This window comes from Lepisosteus platostomus, chromosome 7 (genome assembly GCF_059453375.1).
Source record: "Lepisosteus platostomus isolate fLepPlt1 chromosome 7, fLepPlt1.hap1, whole genome shotgun sequence".
NCBI lineage: Eukaryota > Metazoa > Chordata > Actinopteri > Semionotiformes > Lepisosteidae > Lepisosteus > Lepisosteus platostomus.
The window spans coordinates 52,177,999-52,198,163 of record NC_142617.1 but is presented as its reverse complement, the minus strand read 5'-3'; the positions used below and the strand labels follow the sequence as shown (position 1 = coordinate 52,198,163).

Here is a 20,165-nt window from a genome sequence, read left to right as displayed (position 1 = left end):
CTCTCCTGGCAGAAGCTAGGACTGAGAGTGAAATTTAGAAAAGCAGGAGCCGGAACTCCCACAGTTCACATACGCAAAAGGGATATATTAGTTTTTTTTTTCCATTTAGCAATCAAAGAGATTCTAAGAGCTGGGTAGGTTATACATAAAAAAAATGTTCTTTGTACAAAGCTCAGACCAAAGGAAGGCAATTTTCTTTTTCTTAAAAAAGGTTATAATCTTTAATGGGATTTTTTGAAAGTACAGTAAATCCTGTTTAAGCAGGTGTAAATTGAAAGGGGTATCTGTTACTGCCAAATGTCCGTTAGATCACCAATGACATTGTTTTCAGCCCCAAAACACATAATTGTGTGAGAAATACATATATAGGCTTTCTGGATCTTCTGACGTTTTTTGGACCTGAATCTTTCAGAATTTTGTTTAACAATTACTATCAACACAATCAATGAAAAGTATTCCTGTGCTTTTATCATAAATATACAAGCTCTTTATTTCATATGTCATAAATGTTAAAGCATTCAAGACACAAACTCTCATTGTAAGTAGATGACCTACCCTTACAGGGCACCATTTGTATTCCTGAATTTTAAACCTATGTAGCCTTTATTTCTCCCTTGTTTTAATTATATTAGCATTTTCTCCATCATTGAGAGGGGAAGTCTGTTAAACCAAGGGTTCATGTATAACAAAAATATGGGTTTTATGTTGCAAAAATGCAGAAAAAAACTGTTCCAATTTTAAAACTGCCATGTGCAAAACAAGAATGATGTTTTTAATCTTTAGGGTGGACTGGTAACAGCTACAGGTGTATGAGACTTCATTGATTGATCAGGCCAGGGAGTGTTTAGGATAGAAGAGGCTCACACACCTGCCTTGCCAAGAAATTACAGGATGAAATTTGAATTGTTTTTTTTTTTTCCCTGGTAGAGCAGAGTAGAGAGTTCCCTAATTAATGGATAAGGAATGAAGGTGCTAAACATGATAGAGTGTGGAGGAACTGCAGTTTTGACAGGCCTTTCTCTTTGGAGTTTGGCAAAACTTCAAGCTTCACACTCTCGACAGAATACCCATGTGAAATAATCCATTAAGATCCACAAAAGCAATTGCAGTTTAACAAGAGTTCCATTCTTTGCAATGATTACTTTGGCAACAGTGGTATTTCCATACACAGCACAAGCATAACTCTTCCCTGACTCTGGCTGGCAAGCAGTCTTTCTTTTTAATTTGCTTCGCAAGCCCTGGTAATATGCTCAGTAATTGCTGTATTATGATCAGAGCAGGAAGTTTACTAAATACTTCAGAGCCCTCTGGCAAGCTAACAGCACACAAAGAGGAAAGCTGGAGATTCTGGGTGCTGCTACAGTTTATCCAGTGAGGAATGGTTACAACTCCAGGAACAATAGATCCATGTGACAAGTACTGCCAACAATCTCTAAAACAAACACCCACAAATAAGACCATAATATCTGGTTTCAGTGGTTCTCCAAAAATGGATTTCAACTCTGGATGACAGATTTCCTTACTGAATCCTCTAACCCCATGGTACTAGGTGCAGCCAGGTTTAGGATAAGCTATGGGAGTTACACTGGAATGTTTAAAACATGGAACAAAACGTGCAGCCTTTTATTTTGCAAATAAAAGGGTTATTGATAACAATAGTATTCAACATGCTTTAGTACACCACAGGCATAATGTTCCAGATGTGTTTAAAACAAAAGGGAATGATGCCCACAGACAAATTAATACTTTTCTTCCATGTCACCCTGCAATCTGGCAATACACTCAGCCTGTTGTTAAAATCATCCATCCTTCCATTTTCCAACCGCAGTTTAGGGTTGCAGGGGAGCCGGAGTCTATCCCAGCAGGCAACGTGTGCAAGTCAGGATACACCCTGGATAGGATGCCAGTCCATCGCAGGGCACACAAAGACACGTATGCACTCACACCAGGGCCAGTGTTCCTGGAAGCCAATGAATCTACCAGTACGTCTTTGGACTATGGGAGGAAACCCACGCAAACATGGGGAGCTCACAGAAACTCCACGGAGATAGCACCCCAGATGGAACCCGGGGCCCCTGAGCTTCGAGGCAACGAAGCTAACCACTGCACCACTGTGCCTCCTGTTTTCAAATCACTGTTGTTCAAATTAGATGTACAGTACTCTGCCACTGCCCCATTTCCTTCCAAGGAAACGAGAAAAGGATCTTAAGAAAGGGAATATAATACGTGATCATTATGTGCTACACCAGTTTTTCTTAGTAAGAATTTTTCCTTGGAGATAGGCAATGAAGCACAAGCCTATCAAACGCCCTTTTAATTCCATACACTGTAAATTCTGAAGAGATGATGGAAAATGACTCATTGAATTAAGAGGACATCACAAAAGCTGCTGAGAGATAAACTGCCTGCATCCTGTGTATTTAATAACTCTCTTGCAGGAAGGGTCTATGTCATAGCTCTTGACCTGTGAATCTATTTTCTGTTTAATCATACTTGTGAAGTCTTTCAAAAGCTTAAATGTATGGCTTCATATCTACTGTAAATGAAAGGTCAACTTCTTTCTGCACAAGGGATGATGTATGGGATATCAATGATCTTCAGCCTAGTTGAACTGGTTGAGCAATAACTAGCATGTGTGTTTTTTGGTACCCAGACTGTACAGCCCGTGTCATTTGTAATACCCATGTCATTTGCCAAACCACTTTATACCATATGGTGTCCCAGGAAGCCGGAGCCTACCTGGCAGGCAATGAGCGCAAGGCAGAGTACACACCCTGGACAGGGCGCCAATCCATCGCAGGGCAAGTGCAAGCCAATCAGACATGGGGACAATTTTGAGGCCACAGTAAAGGCCTAGGGGGGGAATTCAGCCCAGACACTGGGATAACTCTTATCGAGAAATGCCCAGGGATCTTTAATGACCACTGAGAGTCAGGACATCGGTTTAATGTCTCACCCGAAAGACAGCGCCCACTACAGTATAGTGTTCCTGCCATTACACTGGGGCATTAGGACCCACACAGACCGCAGGATGGGCGCCTTGGTTTGCAAGTGAAATGGTCTGTTTAAAACAGTTATTTCCCCAACATTACTGTTGTCATTAGACTCCTAGTCATTTTCTCAGTGCACAAAGGAGCTTAGGCTTACAGTTCACCCAGCAAAACTTCGCATGCTTGATGAGCTGGTAAAAAGCAAAAATGAAATAAATACATGTATTTACAGCCAATTTGTTTGAATGAGTTAACAAACACTGTGAAACAGAAGGAACAAAAATCATCTACCAAGACCCCAGCAGAGCTGCAGTCTCCCTGCACATCAACACTCTGTAGCTTGCTCGGGGAATGTGGTATAAGAGTCGTCCCCATTCCTCAAAAAATTGTGGTCATTTTCCAATTTCCTGTAGTTCACTAAAACCACATACATTTTTTAGTATATACAGTATAATACTGTAGAACAGAAGACAGTTTCCTTTGGTTCTTGAGAACGGGATTTGCTCCTGCTTTTCAATGAATCATTGACAGTGTATTAATGGAACTACCCACGGGGATAAGAAGTCAAGTGGGTTGTGTTTTGTGGGTCTTAATCGGGTGCTAATTGAAGCCGTGTCTTGGAATCGGACTGGATTTGCCCCCCACCCCTCCCATGATGTATTTTTCAAACAAGAAAAACAAGATTAAACGAGAAAAGAAAGTTTTTGCTTCTACCCAGACAGCCAGTCCTGACAACAGTCTGTTGGCTCAGGGCTGCATTGCTCAACAGGCTCAGTCCTAGCAAACACCATATGATGGGCCGCAAACACCACATGATGGGCCGCAAACTATCCGTCTCCTAGATGAGGCTCGCCTCTCTCTTTTATTTTGCTTCATTCTCATGTAGCTTCGTTCATAGCAGCTTTTTTTAAAATTTATCCGTTGCTGTTTGCTGTTTCTTGGGGAGAACCTGAGAGCTGGAATGTGCTGCTGGCAGCAGGGAGAGAGGTCAGGGAAGCCTTCAGCTGGTGCCAGCTGGAGTGAAGAGAAACAGTATTCTCAGGCAGGGGGAGGGAAGTTATCGTAGAAACTCACGAAGACGGCCTCCTCCCTTTCCCCTGGCAGGGCATGGCATACAGGCAGACACTGGTGAGGGAGTGTAGCTCTCAAATGGCATCAGAGCCAGTGTGATCACTTATTAGTCTAATTTATATATAACAAAAACACTGAAAAAAAACACCTCGATGTGGTCAGTATTTCCAGTCAGCTTTTGAGAAGGCAGAAGATGGTAGTTTTTTGGTACCATTAAACCATCCTTGCTTAAACGTCTCATTGTTCATTTCATCATTCTTTTATTAAAAACATAGGCACAGTTACCAACTAAAGGAGGCCTTTTGATCTGTCCAGTCTGTTTGGTAGTTAGTAGCTAATTGATCCAAAATTCTCCTCCAGCAGTTTCTTGAAGTCAGGGTATTGGCTTCAACAACATGGACATTGTTGTCTGATTGTCCATTTGCATTCCACCAGCATGCTTTAACGACCATGCAAGCAGCGACCTCATTAAAAGTAGTAACGAGAGCCTCCGATAAGGTCAAAGTCAAGGATAAGTGGGGGATGGAGGGGATTTACCGAGGCCAGAGGTATAGCAGGAATCTTAGCCACTTAATATAAATCAATTATTCAGGTCCTAAAGAAACAGCCAGCAATAGGTTTTAGCTGAGCTGCCCTGAAAAGTCCCAGCAAACACACTGGCTGAGAGGATCCCTGGAGGGCATATCTGTCACTGACACAAGGTCATCTTGCAGCAAGGAGACGGATGTTTTAATTTGTTCCATATGGAAACATCATATGTTTGGCACGGAGGCAAATTTGCAACACTAGAAACAGTCTCATTGACAACAAGCCTTCCCACCACCAACATTTCGAGCATGTGTCACGAGAGGAAGGGGAGGAGAACCTGGAGGAGGGGCTGGGGGGGGGGTCACGGACATCTGTTCTGAGAAACTTGCAGCCTCCCTTTCCACACAAAAAAAAAAACACATGCGGTCCCATATTTTCATGGAGCTGACGAAATCTCAAAGCCTGTCAGAGTAGTCAAATAGAACAAAAGTGTAAAAATAAAAAGACATTTTCTGCTCTTAGTCTTAGCGTGGCACTGTTCTAACCAGTCTGGCATCCCATCGGCATCCTTGCATCACGGAGCACAGAAGGGCAAAAACACCTTGCAACACGTACACTCTGACACAGTTCAGAATTATTACATCGATATTCCTCTTTTTAATCAGAATATAAATATGTGAAATATTCAGTGTTACTCCTGCCTTGTACCCATGCTTGCCAGGATAGGCTCCAGCTCTCCTGTGACCCTGAACTGGAAGAAGCTGTTAGGAAAAAGATGGTTGGACTCAATGTTATTTTGATGCTAATGTTTTTATATGAGGAGCACTTCAATTTGTACACTGCTTTTTTTACAGCTGAGCTTTTATTTAGGCAATCTTAGTACTTAGCAGAAGGTTACAGCAGCTGTGCCCCACCCGGCATTTGAACCCACAACCTACAATCAGGACAGTCCTTGGGGAAACTTGTGAAGGCACAGAGAACTGATTGCCTATGCATGTACCACAAAAATCTACCTTGCTTTCAATATTCTTTCTCATATCCTGCTATGTATACTATCTGTCATGATTGTACAACTCTTTATCTGCTCTCACATTAAGTGTACTAACTATGACTAAATGTGGCTATTTCTTATAATAAATGTTATGTTATTAGAGAAGCAATGAAAGGAATTCCAAATGAAATCATTACATGGGCATCCCAGTGACATTGCAGTTGTCACTGCAGTCTCGCAGTTCTTGAGTCCTGGGTATCCGGTTATATTGGGCCAGCCAGGTCAGAATAATTCTGATTCTGTACTGGGGTGCTCTCTGTATGGAGCTGGTACATTCTCTCCACGTTTGCAGGAGTTTTCACTGCTCCTGTTTGCTCCCACTTTCCAGAGACATGCAGAATAGGATCACTTATGTCTCTAAATTGTCGGTATGTGCTTGTGTGTGTAGACTGCAATGGACTGGTGCCTCACCCAGGGCAAAGCCCTGTCTTGTGTCCTGTACTTCCAGGGCAGACTCAGGGTTGCTACAACCCTAGTCAGCAACAAGCAGGTCTCTGACAATAAATGAATCATAATACATTTCAATCTTCCCATCCCGTGTATTTAAGTTCACTGCCAGTTCTTATCAATCATATTGCCAGGAGCTGACATGCAGAAGTCAAGACAACCACACAATTAAGAATGGTACTGTTGTTTCTGCTCAGAGGATGATAGCTAAGTGAAGTGAAAGCCAAAGACAAAAGACATCAACTGTCAAGCTGTCAATTTACGATCTGGAAGGTACAAATGAGACAAGCAGCCTCGCCTGTCTTTAAAGAAGGAAACATCAGCAATGAGGCGGATCTTTTGACATTTGATTCTTTAACATCTCCCACACGTTGACCCAGGAGTCACATAGCGCTATAATATGCCATGTTTCCTCTCGCTAGAAGTAGACTGTAAAGTCAGTCAACAGAACAGGCTTAGACGAGCGTAAACAGGGCCTAGCAAAGACAGAGAGACAGCGGACAAGTGGCGAGAGAGGCAGGACTTACTCGAGGAAACGTGTGATGTACTGCTGGCTGCAGCGGGACCAGTTGGGGGGCGTGATGCCGTACAGGAGCTGTGGAGACATGATGAAAGGTCTTTTCCCAATCGGCTCACAGTCATTGCCGTTCCCATCATGCTGAATCCCAAAGCTGTGACGCAAGAGCACATCCCAGAGAGAGGGAAAATGAGTGGGCCCTACAGGGAGAGCTGCACAGAAACAATCTGCAGACACAGTGAACTTTTTGTCAGATTACACATGGGGCCCATGAAATTCAAGGGTGAATACAAACCAGACAAAGTAGCCCTACAGCCTGAAACCTCACGCTTGTCGATCGAGCCACGCCAATGAAACAGACATCAAGAAAAATCAGCGTGCACTGCTAGTCACATAACCCCTTATAGTGACCGACGAATATGACCTCTCTACAATGTCTCCCCATCATCATACTTCAGAATTAAGAAGTGGTTGATGTATTGATTAATTAATTGAGCTGGTTTTATTAGTGCAGCCAGATTGATAAACGTGAGGTCTATGACTGGAAAGCAAGTTAGTCATGTTCACCTAAGGCACCCATGAACTATGCAGGGCAATAATGTTTCCTAAAAAACAAATACACACACACACACATAACCACAAAGGCACCATCCCATCCTAGTAGGAGAATAAGGATTTTAGTTTATCCCATTTCTAGTGATCTAATGAAATATTCTAACCAACAGTATGTAACTGGGTAAGAATTTTACTCCACTAAAAATATAAAGTGTTTCTTTGACTTCTAAGGCCCAGGTGATAAATTGTGATACACTGCAAGGTCATCTGGGTTTGGCAGTTATCATTGTCTTCTAACACACACACACCTGATTGTCTAGGGCTCACAGCTGTACTATTTTTGAACACAAAGGCAGACCACATTAACAAGCCAAGTCATTTCATTTACCACTGCTGACCTCAACAATGAAGTCTGTTCATTGCAATTGGCAATAAGGTCTTATCAGCAGAGCATAGGTAACAATACATGTTCTCAGTCTTGTTTGGTGGTCTGAATATTCTCTCCAGACAGTCAACACAAGGCACCTGGAACCTGAGCCATTTAACTCAATCAAGCGAGTGCTGACAGGACACAAACAGCAAATGCCACTTTGTAATTTTATTGGCTGTGGCCAGCTGTACATACAGAGACACTCAGACCCTAAACAAATACCCCCCACCCTCCCCACCGGCCAAATGCACACACAGAGTTCGGTTTTCTGTCTATCCCAGGACAAAATGCTCCCTTTCTTTCACAATTTCTCACTCTTAATTCAAAACCTCAAAATAATCCCATGAGGACAGGATTGTAAGAAATGTTTTTTTATTATTATTTTCCACTGTGTTCACATAGTCTTAGAAAATGTTTAAGTAAATTGTTAGGAAAGGAGGAATTTTCTTCACAATGGAAAGCTTTTAAGGATACATCACTTTCAGTAACTGACGTGGGTTGATATATACACTGACACCCAACTTCCATGTTTTTAGGGGGGAAAATGAACAACCAATTTAAATCTGAAAACTTTTGAACAAGGAGCCGAGGGCAGAGCTTTCTCTCATTGCTTTTTTACAGCCTCTTAAGAATTTTGCTCCAGTGTTTTTGTGTGATAGCTAGTGCTTGAACCCCAAACCTCTGGGGTACTTGACAGGAAGATTCTCCAAGCCCAACCAGGCAGGAAGACGCATGTTCGTATTTACCAACCAGTCAAATGAAGAGTACGAGAAAGAACACATGCAGGATGGGTCATGCTGACAGATAGGGCAGTAGAGAGATGGCTAACGATTATTTTTATTGTGCTTGATCAAAAGAGCTCTTAGTTCGCAGTGTTAGTTTATTTATGGTTTATGATTAAGGGTGAAACGCATTGAAATACAAAGCCTAACATGACTTAATCCTGGTTGTTAAATCAGGGAATTGGGAAGGTGATGTGACAGTGAGTGGAGACAACTCTAAATGAAGCTCCTAGAGGCTTTTTATTACACATGATCCACATTGAATGGCAGCCTCTCTCACTTACTAAAAATAAAATCTATTTGTATTGTATTTATTTTTAGTTGGTACTATTACACTTCTCTTATTTAATTCCTTCTGCTTCTTTTAATCTTCCCTACTGAAGAAAAAAAACCTGAGCTAAAAATACATTTGCTTTCAGTTTTCTTCTGAAAAGGTGTGAAAAAAAAACTTTTAAATCCACAACAACAGGCATCACTGTGGGCAGCGTTTACACTTTGACTCACAGCGGTGTTGTCCCTACTTTTAAGCATTTTTCAATAGCTTTTTATTCCTCAAGACTAAATATTGACTATATTCTTCAAGAGCTGGTTTGTGTGGCCCCCCAGGAGCGGGGACGAGCGCTGGGAAGCCGAGTCGGAGTGAAGAATCTATTTACTCCTCATTAGGAAGACACAGCAAGAGCCCTAGTGGGCAGAGATTTACAGCTCGCTCCACATTTGCTGCCCAGTCTCTGGAATTTATGCAATGGGGATCCATTTTAACTCCCCTGTCTCTCTCGGTCTGAGATAAAACAGTGCAAAAACTCCACTACTGGCAAATCCTTTTCAACTCTGGTATGAGGACACTGAAGAGCAGCTCTTTACTTCACTCATGCTAACATTGTCCATCCCTATGTACAAAGCCACTTACTCCTAGCAACCCGGCGCCTGTTCCTGAAGCGAGAGAGGTACAAGACAGGGAGAGACAGAGGAGCAAGGGCACACATGCATATGGTTTAAGTGAAAACTGCCCCACATGGACTCAAGAGGAACATGCAAACTCCACACAGGCAGCACCCCAGTCCCGAAGTGAACACGGTGATCAAGGCGCTGAGAGGCAGCAGTGCTGACCTCCACAACACCGTATTCTTATTAATACACACAACACAAGATGTAAAACAAGCAAGATGAAAACTCCAGTCTGAGTACATGAAAAGTTTGAAAAGATTCATGAACATGCTATAATAGTTAGCAAACCTGCAGTTTTAAATGAACACCAGATTGACCAAAGCACTGGAGAGGTTTATGAACAGAACTGCGATTTGTTTTGCATTGAATGTTTTCGCCTTTAAATAGCAAGGAGTTGGAGGTTTAGCATTACAATACACGTGGTCGCACACGTCCTCCAGCTCCTGTCTAATCTCAAACTGCCTGCTCGCGGAGGGCGGGGCTGGGGGAGTCTTACTTGTGCCCGAGCTCGTGTGCCACGGTGAAGGCCAAGGGCAGCCCGGTGTCCTCGTTGATGCTGCAGCTGCGGTGAGGCTGGCACATCCCCGCCACGTGGGACAGGCCCAGCGTCTCGCAGGGCTTGTTCATGGCTGCACATATGTCCTTCCTGTTGAGGGAAGCGCACCGCATCACTGACCAGCTCAACCTGCTGCTGCACGAAACCCTGTGCTGTGTGTTTCAGGGCTATTCACCCTGGGCATGAGGATGTCAGTGAGCTTTAATGCAGAAGTACAAGCAAGGGGAAAGTTCATCTGTTATTTTTTTCACAAACCTGCGGGGCTTTGTCCAGATAAATCAGGGATATACAGGAAATATCTTGAGATAATAAAGTGACATTCAGCAGATGTACTGTGCTGCCTTAGAATCAGGTATATCCTCGGTATGGTTGCATGGGGCTTTATCACCATGGCCAGGATGTGACATGGCTGTACCCTGCAATAACCCAGCCAGTTTCTGACCTAATAACATTCCAACATAAACCAAATCCTGTGCCGAAACTCACCCATTTGGATTCACTGTGATGCAGCGTTCCTATCAGAGCAAGATTTTAAAAGACAAACAACTTCCAAAAAGGATGTCTGAGAACTTCAGCAGAGAATTAAGCTTTGATAGTGAGAAAAACCTTCTCTTTATTTAAAGACCTTTAATACTTCAGCTGCAAATGATCACATTGATTCCTGTTTTTACAAAAACCTTATATTCCTTAAATGCAGCTTTTAAGGGTGATAATTGTCGTCGGCATTAATAACTCCACTAAATCAGAAAGATTTGGTCGTGCCTTGAGAACATATTGAATTCTAGTTATCCAAACCAAGATGTATTTTTTTCCTAGTTCACAGCTTAGCGAAAGGAATGAAGTGAGAAATGTTATGAATATAAAACCCAGAAACAAGAATTACAGACCATGAAACAAAGTGTCATATTTATTATTCAGGAGAGCGAATTGCAAATTGATTTTCCAATTATCTATCACAAAAGGAACAGTGCAAATGATATGTTTCTGATTTTATCCCCAAAGCAATTAATTTGAGTAATCAAAGGCAATTCTGAAGAGAATTAATAACTTATTGCATATGCTGAAAAATATATATCTAAAGCTCCTCTGTGCTGGAGTAATTAAATATAAAGAGTACTTGTTGTGACCATCATTTAAACTGGTCATTGCCAACAGCATATCAAGCCATTACGGACCCCTTAATTCTATCATGCAGATTAGCGTTTAGATCTGGCATTTTAAGTATTAAGCTTATTAAAAATGTGGCCGACTATAGGCAGTCCATGAAATGAGACTAAGTGCTGAGAAAGCCTTTAATCGGGAGAGCAGAACCAACAATGAATCAGACCCAATTAGCCTCCATCAACAAAAAACAGGCTTAAGTTAATAAAATATATTTTTTTATTTTATAATGAGATTTATGCATCTCATTTCTGTTTTTATCTTTGGCTGGTCTTTGCTTACATCATTACTAGGCTGATATGAGGTTAATGTATCATACTTAATGGAAGACGGGTTGAATGGTCACTGTGAATTGCTTTGAATATACGCGATATGTTAGGGAGACAACTCGGCATTTCAGAAGGCATAATTTTAGTCTTTACTCTTCAAAAGCAAATGATTTCGGATATAAGGCGTCAGGTTTACTATTTTCCTCCAGATGAAATTCAGATGACACAGATGACATCTGACCTGTAATGTTAGTAAGCTGAAGACAGGCATCAACCAATACATATTTTTTTGCACCACAGTCTTCCAAAGACAGAACTGGCTACGGGTGGATCCTGACAGTACAAACGCTTCAGCATACCTGGTGATGAGTACAGCCACATCATGGTGAACAGGGTGCTCATCGCCCTTCACGTTGATGTTTTTCTGCCATCTACAGAAGCTATTCAAACTGTTGTCTGCATGGTGGGTTATTTTGAGGCCTTCCTGACAGGAAAAAAAAAACACAATTGTGAACGTCTTTCTCCCCTCTCTCCTGCGCTCTGCTTAATACTGCACTCCAGCACAGCCGTTAGAGTATAACAGTATAACAGTCAAGAACCTCAGGGTGTGAAAGCTTTTCCGAGTTAAGGAGTAGCTCTTCACCAGCCTTAGGCATTCAAGACTGGCTTGGCATTTTAGCTGGCAGCAGTCGTCTCAGCAATGGAGAATAAAAACACCCTTACCTACACACTCCAGTTTCATTCCTTTCCTAATGCTATTTGTCAAAACAAATTCAAGAGCCGTTTCCCCAAATGAACAGAGAAAATCACCTGCAAAAGACAGGAACACGGAGTGTGTGCAATCGTGGTGAGTAGTTTAATGACTTGTTGAGGGAAAGCCTTACCATGCTTGGTAAACATTGCGTGAAGTACAAACTGAACAGGCTTTTAGTTAAAGATTCTGGAGGCATATGAATGCAGTCATTAGTCTAATTAATCTGGTTGCAGTGCACCTGGGAGAGTGCTGATGCCTACCTGAGCTCTGTGTGGAACAGATACCACTACAGTATGTAATTAAACTCAATAGAGAAGCTGTGCTCTGTAACCTAATTCAGACTCCAGGAGGTCACAGTGCTTCATAACGCCCCATCTCCTTTACCTCCTTCAAACATTAAATTAGCACATTTGGGGTTTTACACAAGAGGAAGTAGAAAATATTTAACTTTAGTAATGACAATGTATGACAGAAGAATTGGTAGGCCATGCTTTAAAAAATCTCCCCGAGCACAGCTATGTCTATGACATTTTGAAATCCCTGCATTATCATTATGTGGTGTGAAATTCATCTTCGCTTCCCACGGACTGACAGATGACTGTGAATGATTCAATTAAGCCACAGGAAAAACTTAAAGTGATATGAATAATCTGCTGGAGCAAAAAACACATTACTTTGGGTGAGGAATCCCCCGTTCCTCAGTCTTCAATCTAAAGCTCAGATGAATAATTTGCTTGTGCTTGAGGATCATCTTCCAGTAGGTTAAATGAAAGACGTCTTTGTCAAAAACTACCCCCTTTCAAGCACTGGGTTTGTGACTTGCAATCATTTGCAAGCATCATTTTTAAATGTAATCTAATTTTAAATCTGCAAAATAAAGAATAGATTGTTTGAACAGATATGCATTTCCCCACATCTGTAGTGGTGTCTTTGGAAACTGTCAGTTTAGTTTAAGTCAGCAGCAGAAAAGAGCTGTAAAATGCATGTTCAAATCCCAGGGCTGCTAGTGTTGCACCCTTGCTAGTGTAAATGAGTCTCCAGATCGCCAGTTTAAATGAGAATTTGTTCTCAAATGACATATCTGGTCAAAAAGGTAATTAAAAAAGGTTTCTTCAACACCATTCATGCAATGAAATGGCACATGAACCTTTTTGTAAAAGGAGAACAAAAAGCTGCCAACTTGCCTATAGTTATGTTGATTTACATTCATGTATGTCTCTCTAAAACAAAACTGCCCGGAGATTTGCATTCAAGCATTCTAGGCAGAAAACGAGCACGTCTCTTGAAAAGATTGGTCAAACCACTTTACAACACCTCATAAGCATGCATTATGTTTTTTTGTGGGTAGAGAAGGAAAAACATTGTTATTTATGAGCATTTGTGTTCATATGCCATTCTCCCATGCCATGATATTCTCTTTGGTTTTTAAAAGGACAAAAGTAGAACACAGGAAAGGTTGTAATGAGAGGAGGCCATTCGCCCCATGTTACTCACTAATTTAATGATTTATAATTTAGGAGCAAAATGAATCTAAACCTTCCTCCAACTGTTTCTGAACAGAGCCTAGAGTTTGGGTCTTTATCAAAAGCCCAAGCGCTGTTTTGAGTCTCTTGTACAGGATGTACTCATTTCGGAGGCTTAGGAGCAGCATGTTCATCTGGAACTTACAGTATTTTTAAAAAGTTCTACTGATTTAAGAGGACATTAAAAAATGCAGACTCCGAGAACTACAGTAAGACCCTGACAATTCGTGGTAATGATCTTTCCTTGAGCTTGATCTTTAAGGAGACAAGGATGACTCACCTTTGAAGCCTCCATTAGCATTCAATCTACAGTATTTCAAAGTTCACTAACTATCTGTCCATGTAACCTCTAGTGCTAATTAAACTAAAACCGCTGTAACAGAAGGCAGTGGCCATTTACATAAAAGCAACTCAAATTTCCCCTTAAGTGACCCCTGAGCTGAACGAGAGAATGAGAAGATCAACAGTATTTCTATGAATCCACAAGAAGGCCCAGGCTCTCCCCTCCTACCTCTTCCTCTTCCAGCAGGATCAACCGTACCACCACGATGTGGATAGAATTGCCAATGCTGGCATCGTGGAATAATCCGGCAACCTAGAACAGAGACACATACCACAATGAGGTCTGTGACAGTGGACCAATATGGTGTCCTTCTGCTTCAGGATCTCAGCAGCCCTCCTGTTTGCTATGGGGCTAAATGATCCAAAATCAATCCCCACACACTGCCCTCAACACCGTGACAAGGACGCTAACAGGTACCAGGACAGCTCTCCGTGATTCATTTCTCCAAATGTACCATGTTAGTGGAGAGATTAAATAATAAATTATTAGCCCAATGTGTCAATGCCACGGGGTACTTTTATCTACAGTACCTTTGCTTTTCATTTTTCCTGAATATCGTTTTGTTGTGTCAAGTGTAAAGATCTTTTCTGAGTAGTCCTTTTCGTTTGCTGCATTTCTGAAGAACAAATAAGCATTTATGAAATTACTCCCCACTTCGCTATATGTTTTAAAATAACAACTATGGTGCTTTGTCATAGTAAAAAAAAACAATTTAACAAACACTGAAAAGAACTTTTTCTTCACTGTCCTTCACAATACGTTATGAGAGGCCTGTGTGGTATCCATAGCAACTGGAAGAAATTCTGACCTCAGACTCATTTGTGGGCGAAAAGTAGGAATTAATTTCGTACTTCAGAGTTTTCCCAAGAATGTTCTCATTTAAGCATAAAATTGAGGATAATTTCTTTAAAATGTCAGCACTATTCTTTTCTATGGCACTGTTTAAAAAATTAAATGAATGCATATTATTGAATTGAATTCAATAAGGTTAGTTATTGCACATAACTTAATAACCACTCAAGAAGTACTTATTCTTACTCAGCCTAAGAAGTGGTCTTCAACCTTTACTTGTCTGCAAGGTGTGAGGAACCTTCTGACACTACATATAATTTGAACTATTTTGTTATCTGTAGGGGGTGTTTTTTTTCTTAAATGTGTTTTGCTGGAAAATAAAGGACTATTTTTTTTTATTAACAATAGGAAAATCTGCTGCAACATTTCGCTAACTCTTATAACTAATTCATTGCAGATGTCAGGTGTTTTAAAGGGGGATTAGCTTGTCTGCGTGAGAAGATCTACTTCTAGCTGCTCCTGCGGGAATGTGAAACAGACAGTTCAGCTTGGGACAGGAGTAATTTGATTTTATTTTTTGCTGTGCAGTTAGCAGACTAGAAATCTCTTTTTTCAGTGCAACCTTAAAAGAAACCCTGTGAAGACTGTGGTAACTTTAAAGCCAGCCAATGAGGTATAACAGGTACCTTCTGTTCCACTAATACTTTGTTAATAAGAAACCAGACAGGGTGGGAGTTCTACATAGCCAGGTAGGCTTCCTTATCCCTATAGTTAGATTGCATTCCTTTTCCACACAACTCATGCAGGAGGTATGGAGCTAGAGTCATCTGTGCAAAATTCAGCTCATTAACAATGACTTGTCAACAGTCTGTTATCACTCCATCAGAAGGAATTTTCATCTGGAACTTTTTCTGTGCCAGCTTTATATTTACCACACAATGTACAAAGAAACTCATTCATCCCAAAGCTGGCTGTTTTGGAGTTTTCCCTGCAGCCGCAGAGGAAACCCTTCATTGAAAAGGATAGTGCCACAGCTAGGCAACAGTAATACACTCTTCAGCCAGCACTCCACCAGCTGATCGCTGTATCTGGCTGACCAATGACTGCTCAAAATGTTGATTACAATACTCTGCCTCTGCTCCTGGTGAATGCAACTGCTTTTCATCCTGAATGACCAAAAACAGCTATTCTAACTCTGTCTTATAACAGCATGAATGTTTACATTTGAATTTCAAATAGATGTTTTTATTACTTATTAGTTTCACTTATTTAAAACATATCGACTGGCTTGTTAGACGCCATTTCTCTATCTTGATACTTGTCTGCCATCGTTTTTTTCTACACAACAGATGGCACTGGGTGGTATGGTGGTTTCTGGTGTGACTCACAGTTCTTGGGTCCTGGGATTGATTCTGCCCTCTGGCTGTTTCCATGTTCTCCCTAGGTCTTTGTGAGCTTTCTCCAGGTCCGCTGGATTCCAAAAGAAAGCTGCCTGGATTAACTAGCTGCCTCTAGATTCTCCTTGTGTGCCCTGTGATGGATAAACATCTCCCACAGCTGTAGGCCTGCCTGAGGATTAGGTAGGCTCTGGTGACCTTTACACCAGGAACGGGTGGCTTTCTGATAACAGATTATGTTTAAATAGAAGGTATTTAATTTTGAGCAATTAAAAAAAAAAACATTTGTCCAGGATTAGAGCTAAATCTGCCTTGAATATCTGTGAGGCAGCAGATCGGAACACTTAGTGGGAGGCCACAGAGGTGTTTCCTTTGTGTAAAAATGCTTCCACAGCAACCGTGCAGTACACACAGTTAATCCTGCTCCCCGGGGGCTTCTCTCCTTCAGCACCACGTCCCATGTAAGTGTGAATGACGGAACTGATCGGATTTTAAAACATCATCAAGGTGCAACAGATGTTGATTATACCACCGATCTTGGACTATACCAGCGTTAGTCTTGAACAGCGAAGAAATTAAGTAACCAGAATCCTTTATGTTCACTTCTATACACAAAGCTACCAACTAGCAGACTTGCTCCCATGTGCAACCATTCTACTATTCTTACATTCCTACTGTGTGTACAAAATCCAAAAGAACATTGATGGCATGTTGGATACTTTACACTAATGTATCACTATTGAAAGGAACTACTAAAACTAAGTTTACATTACACTCTAGGTTACTGTTATAATATTTTGGACTGCTTTACATCAGATTAAGATCCTTCTAAGAATCAATTTCTTTTCCAAGCATCTACCATGTCTGCAGTAATAATTTCTCACAATGCCAAAGCATCTTTACTTGACAAGATGAAATCTAGAATGAGAGATCCTCCGACGATTGCTTTTAAATGTGACTAACTGCTTAATGGGGCCCTTAACTGAAAAGGGCTCAAAGGGGCATTTCCTTAAACTACAATACAGAATGAAGACCACACTCTTGGTCTAGTGTGTTTTTGGTATTCTAGCTGTTCTGTGCTGACTGAAGTTATACGTGATGACAAAGTGTATTTCTCAGCTGCTGTCATTTCCAGATAAGAATCCAGTCACCTCGGTTCACATACCGCACTATGAAAAGTGCTAGTCAATGAATTATATATAATTTAAGTTAAATCAGTGCTTTTTGACTGGCAGTCATGTGTTGTCACCCTCTTCCAGGAATTAGCTAGGATCCAGAGCCGTACTGGACAACAAGCCAGGCCTGTGTTGTGGTTCCAGCCAGAATGATCCAATGCCATTGGATACATCAGTATCAGCAGGGAGTGTGATGCCAGGCCAATCTCAGCTTCCAGATGCACCTCTGCAGCTGATGCCTTTACCCAGTGTATCCAAGAACAAGATCTTAACTTGGCAATCACAGCTGACCACACTTCAGCTTTACAGATCCCTTCCATTTTAAAATCTAGAGGAGACAAGCTTGAGGGTCCGCAGCATTCCCAGTTTTCCAGAGCGCGCGGGAATCTTGCAGTTTTAAAACCAAAAGAGGTGGGGGGGGGCGGTGACTCACGATGTTCATGACGGTCAGTACGTAGGTCTCCACCTGCTGGCTGCCGTGGTACTGCACCATCTTGGGGTCGGCCACCACCAGAGTCTCCACCCACTTCTCCCGGCTGATGGAGCGCTGGCGAATCCGGCGCCTCTGCTGCCGCCGTTCCCACCGCTCCCGCCGGCGCTCCGCCCGCTCCCCGCCGTCCCGCGAGTCTGAGACAGCGAGCACAGCTCGGTCAGAGCGTGGCTTTCAGTGAGCTCCGTTGGGATAATGATGAGGCATTTTTTTTTCTGTTAACTGGTTCTCACTAGTTTCAAGCCCAAACTAGTGTCTCAGATGGAATCTGTTTATACTCTGATCATAAATCCATTTTCTACCCGCTTGATCCAATACAGGCTCGCGGGGGGAAACGGATTCAATCCCAGCAAGCAACAGACACAAGGCAGGATTCACCCTGGACAGGACCCCAGTCCATCGCAGGGCACGGACTCACATCAGGGCCACTTTTTCCAGAAGCTGATTAACCAGTACGTGTTTGGACTGTGTGAGGAAAACGAAGCACCCTAAGGACACCCACGCAAACACGGGGAGAACATGCAAACTCCACGGAAACAGCACGCCAGGAACTCAACTCAAGGCTCCAGAGCTGTGAAGCAGCAGTGCTAGCCACTGCATAACCATGCAACCCACAGCCTGGTCAATTAACAGAGAATTGCATTGCATGTACTTCTATTGCTTATTTGCTCATTCGCCAGGCTGTACAGGCTGGTGTAGGAAGGGATCAAATTAAACTGCTGCTGCTTCTGCACAAGCCTACAGATGCAAGATGAAAGAAACATGATATGTTTAAATGTTACAAAGATAAAAACTCAGAAGGCATTCTGAATTAAAAGGCTTTTGAGAACAGTACAGAGAGTCATGAAAAAATAAGTATATCCGTTTGCATGAAACAAAACACACGTCTTTAATGCTTTTAAAGATGAGCAATACAGTGGCTCTGTTTCCTTAGCTCATTAATCTTCTTCCATGGAATTGCAAAAAACTGCTGCTGGAGATAGAGAGAACCCTTCAAAGGATTTTTTTATAAAATTAGAATTCAAATATTTTTTTCACTTTTTGAAAGTAGAACAAAATATCATGCTTTAATGCCAGCTATAATATACTACATTTAGCCTAAATCTGTGGTCCCTCCACTGTTTAATTTTGATTTTGCTACGTCCAGTTCCTCTATTATTTTCATAGGCATTGAGGCACTGGTTGTTTCAAAGTCCTGGCTTCGTCAAGACTGAGATCATCAGTTAGCTGCTGACTACCAGGTGGGCTAGATGGTCTCTTCTTGTTTGCAACATTTCTGATGTCCTTAAGTGCTTCAGCAGGGCTAACTGCAAGAGCCAGAAGTGGAGCAGTCCTGCTTTATTATTTATAGGAAACCCAGTCATGACTGCAGCCTTTTCCCCCTGTGTGGTCTGCAATCATTCTGCAAGTGACAGAGCACCTCTAATGCAGTGAAGTTTCAGCCTGCTGTTTCGCTTTCCACTGATCTGCAACATCACCCTTGCTTTGGATAGCAGATCATGGTGGTGGGGATATAGAAGTGGCGCATCTTCAGAGCTCATTAAGTGGCCTCTGACGTAAGCTACGTAATTGCTATTAATAAACAGCATTGACAACACAACTGCTTGTTTTGTTGAGTAGAACAGGAGAGAAATGACACCTTACCTTTCACTCCACATGTCCCATTGACCCTGTGCTCCTCATAGGAGTGACTCAGGGGTGCAGGGGCGTGCCGTTTGTAAATCACATGTGCCTGAGCCACGCCCTCCTCTCTCGCTGGCTCCACAGGCCTGATGAAGAAATCCTCTTCAGACAGTTTGAACAACCCTGTCTGAGGACACAGAGAACTTTCTCACAGTGATGGAAGAGCAGCTGACTGTTCGAGTACAGTATAGAAAAAAACAACCCGCAACATGCTGAGCTTGGAAGTTTGTCCTTTCTTTGTTTTCTTGTTTGAACTTGACAACAAAATTAGACTAAAAAATAAGTGGAAAAGGTGCAATATTTGAGAGTAAATGATGAAATGATCGCAAATTACCCGCCTCATCCAGACAGCATTGAAGGTCGTGGGAGTGAAACAGCACCCCTCCCTGCAGACAATCTTTGAAACATCCATAATCAAACAGGCAGGACAAATTCTAGCAGATCCTTCCCACCTCCTCAACTCTGAATATCAACTTCTTTATTCTGGCAAACGTTTTAGGGTTCCCAAATGTAAGTCAAACAGATACAAACATTCCTTTGTTCCACTATCCATTAAAGCTGTCAACGCAAATGTCAAGGGTAAACACAATTTTGACTCTTACAACCCACTTGAGTACAATATGTTTTGTGACACATTTTAAATGTTACATGTTGTTATGTGTTATACTGTACATGTACAACAGAGTGATGTGCAATGTTTTTC

The 20,165-nt window shown here is 41.9% G+C and overlaps 1 protein-coding gene across 2 annotated transcripts in view; it reads right to left on the bottom strand.

Moving 5' to 3' along the window:
• Positions 1-20,165, bottom strand: part of adamts7 (ADAM metallopeptidase with thrombospondin type 1 motif 7) — a 90,374-nt gene that overhangs the window by 62,869 nt on the left and 7,340 nt on the right. For both annotated transcript variants that reach the window (XR_015940347.1, XM_088641156.1), the window contains exons 3-8: positions 19,424-19,589; positions 17,723-17,916; positions 14,094-14,177; positions 11,665-11,789; positions 9,816-9,965; positions 6,615-6,758 (exon numbers count right to left, since the gene is read on the bottom strand). Coding sequence is in view for 1 of the 2 variants with exons in the window: in XM_088641156.1 (XP_088497282.1) it covers positions 6,615-6,758; positions 9,816-9,965; positions 11,665-11,789; positions 14,094-14,177; positions 17,723-17,916; positions 19,424-19,589 (863 nt within the window). In the remaining variant the exon portion in view is untranslated. The remainder of the gene's footprint in view (positions 1-6,614; positions 6,759-9,815; positions 9,966-11,664; positions 11,790-14,093; positions 14,178-17,722; positions 17,917-19,423; positions 19,590-20,165) is intronic.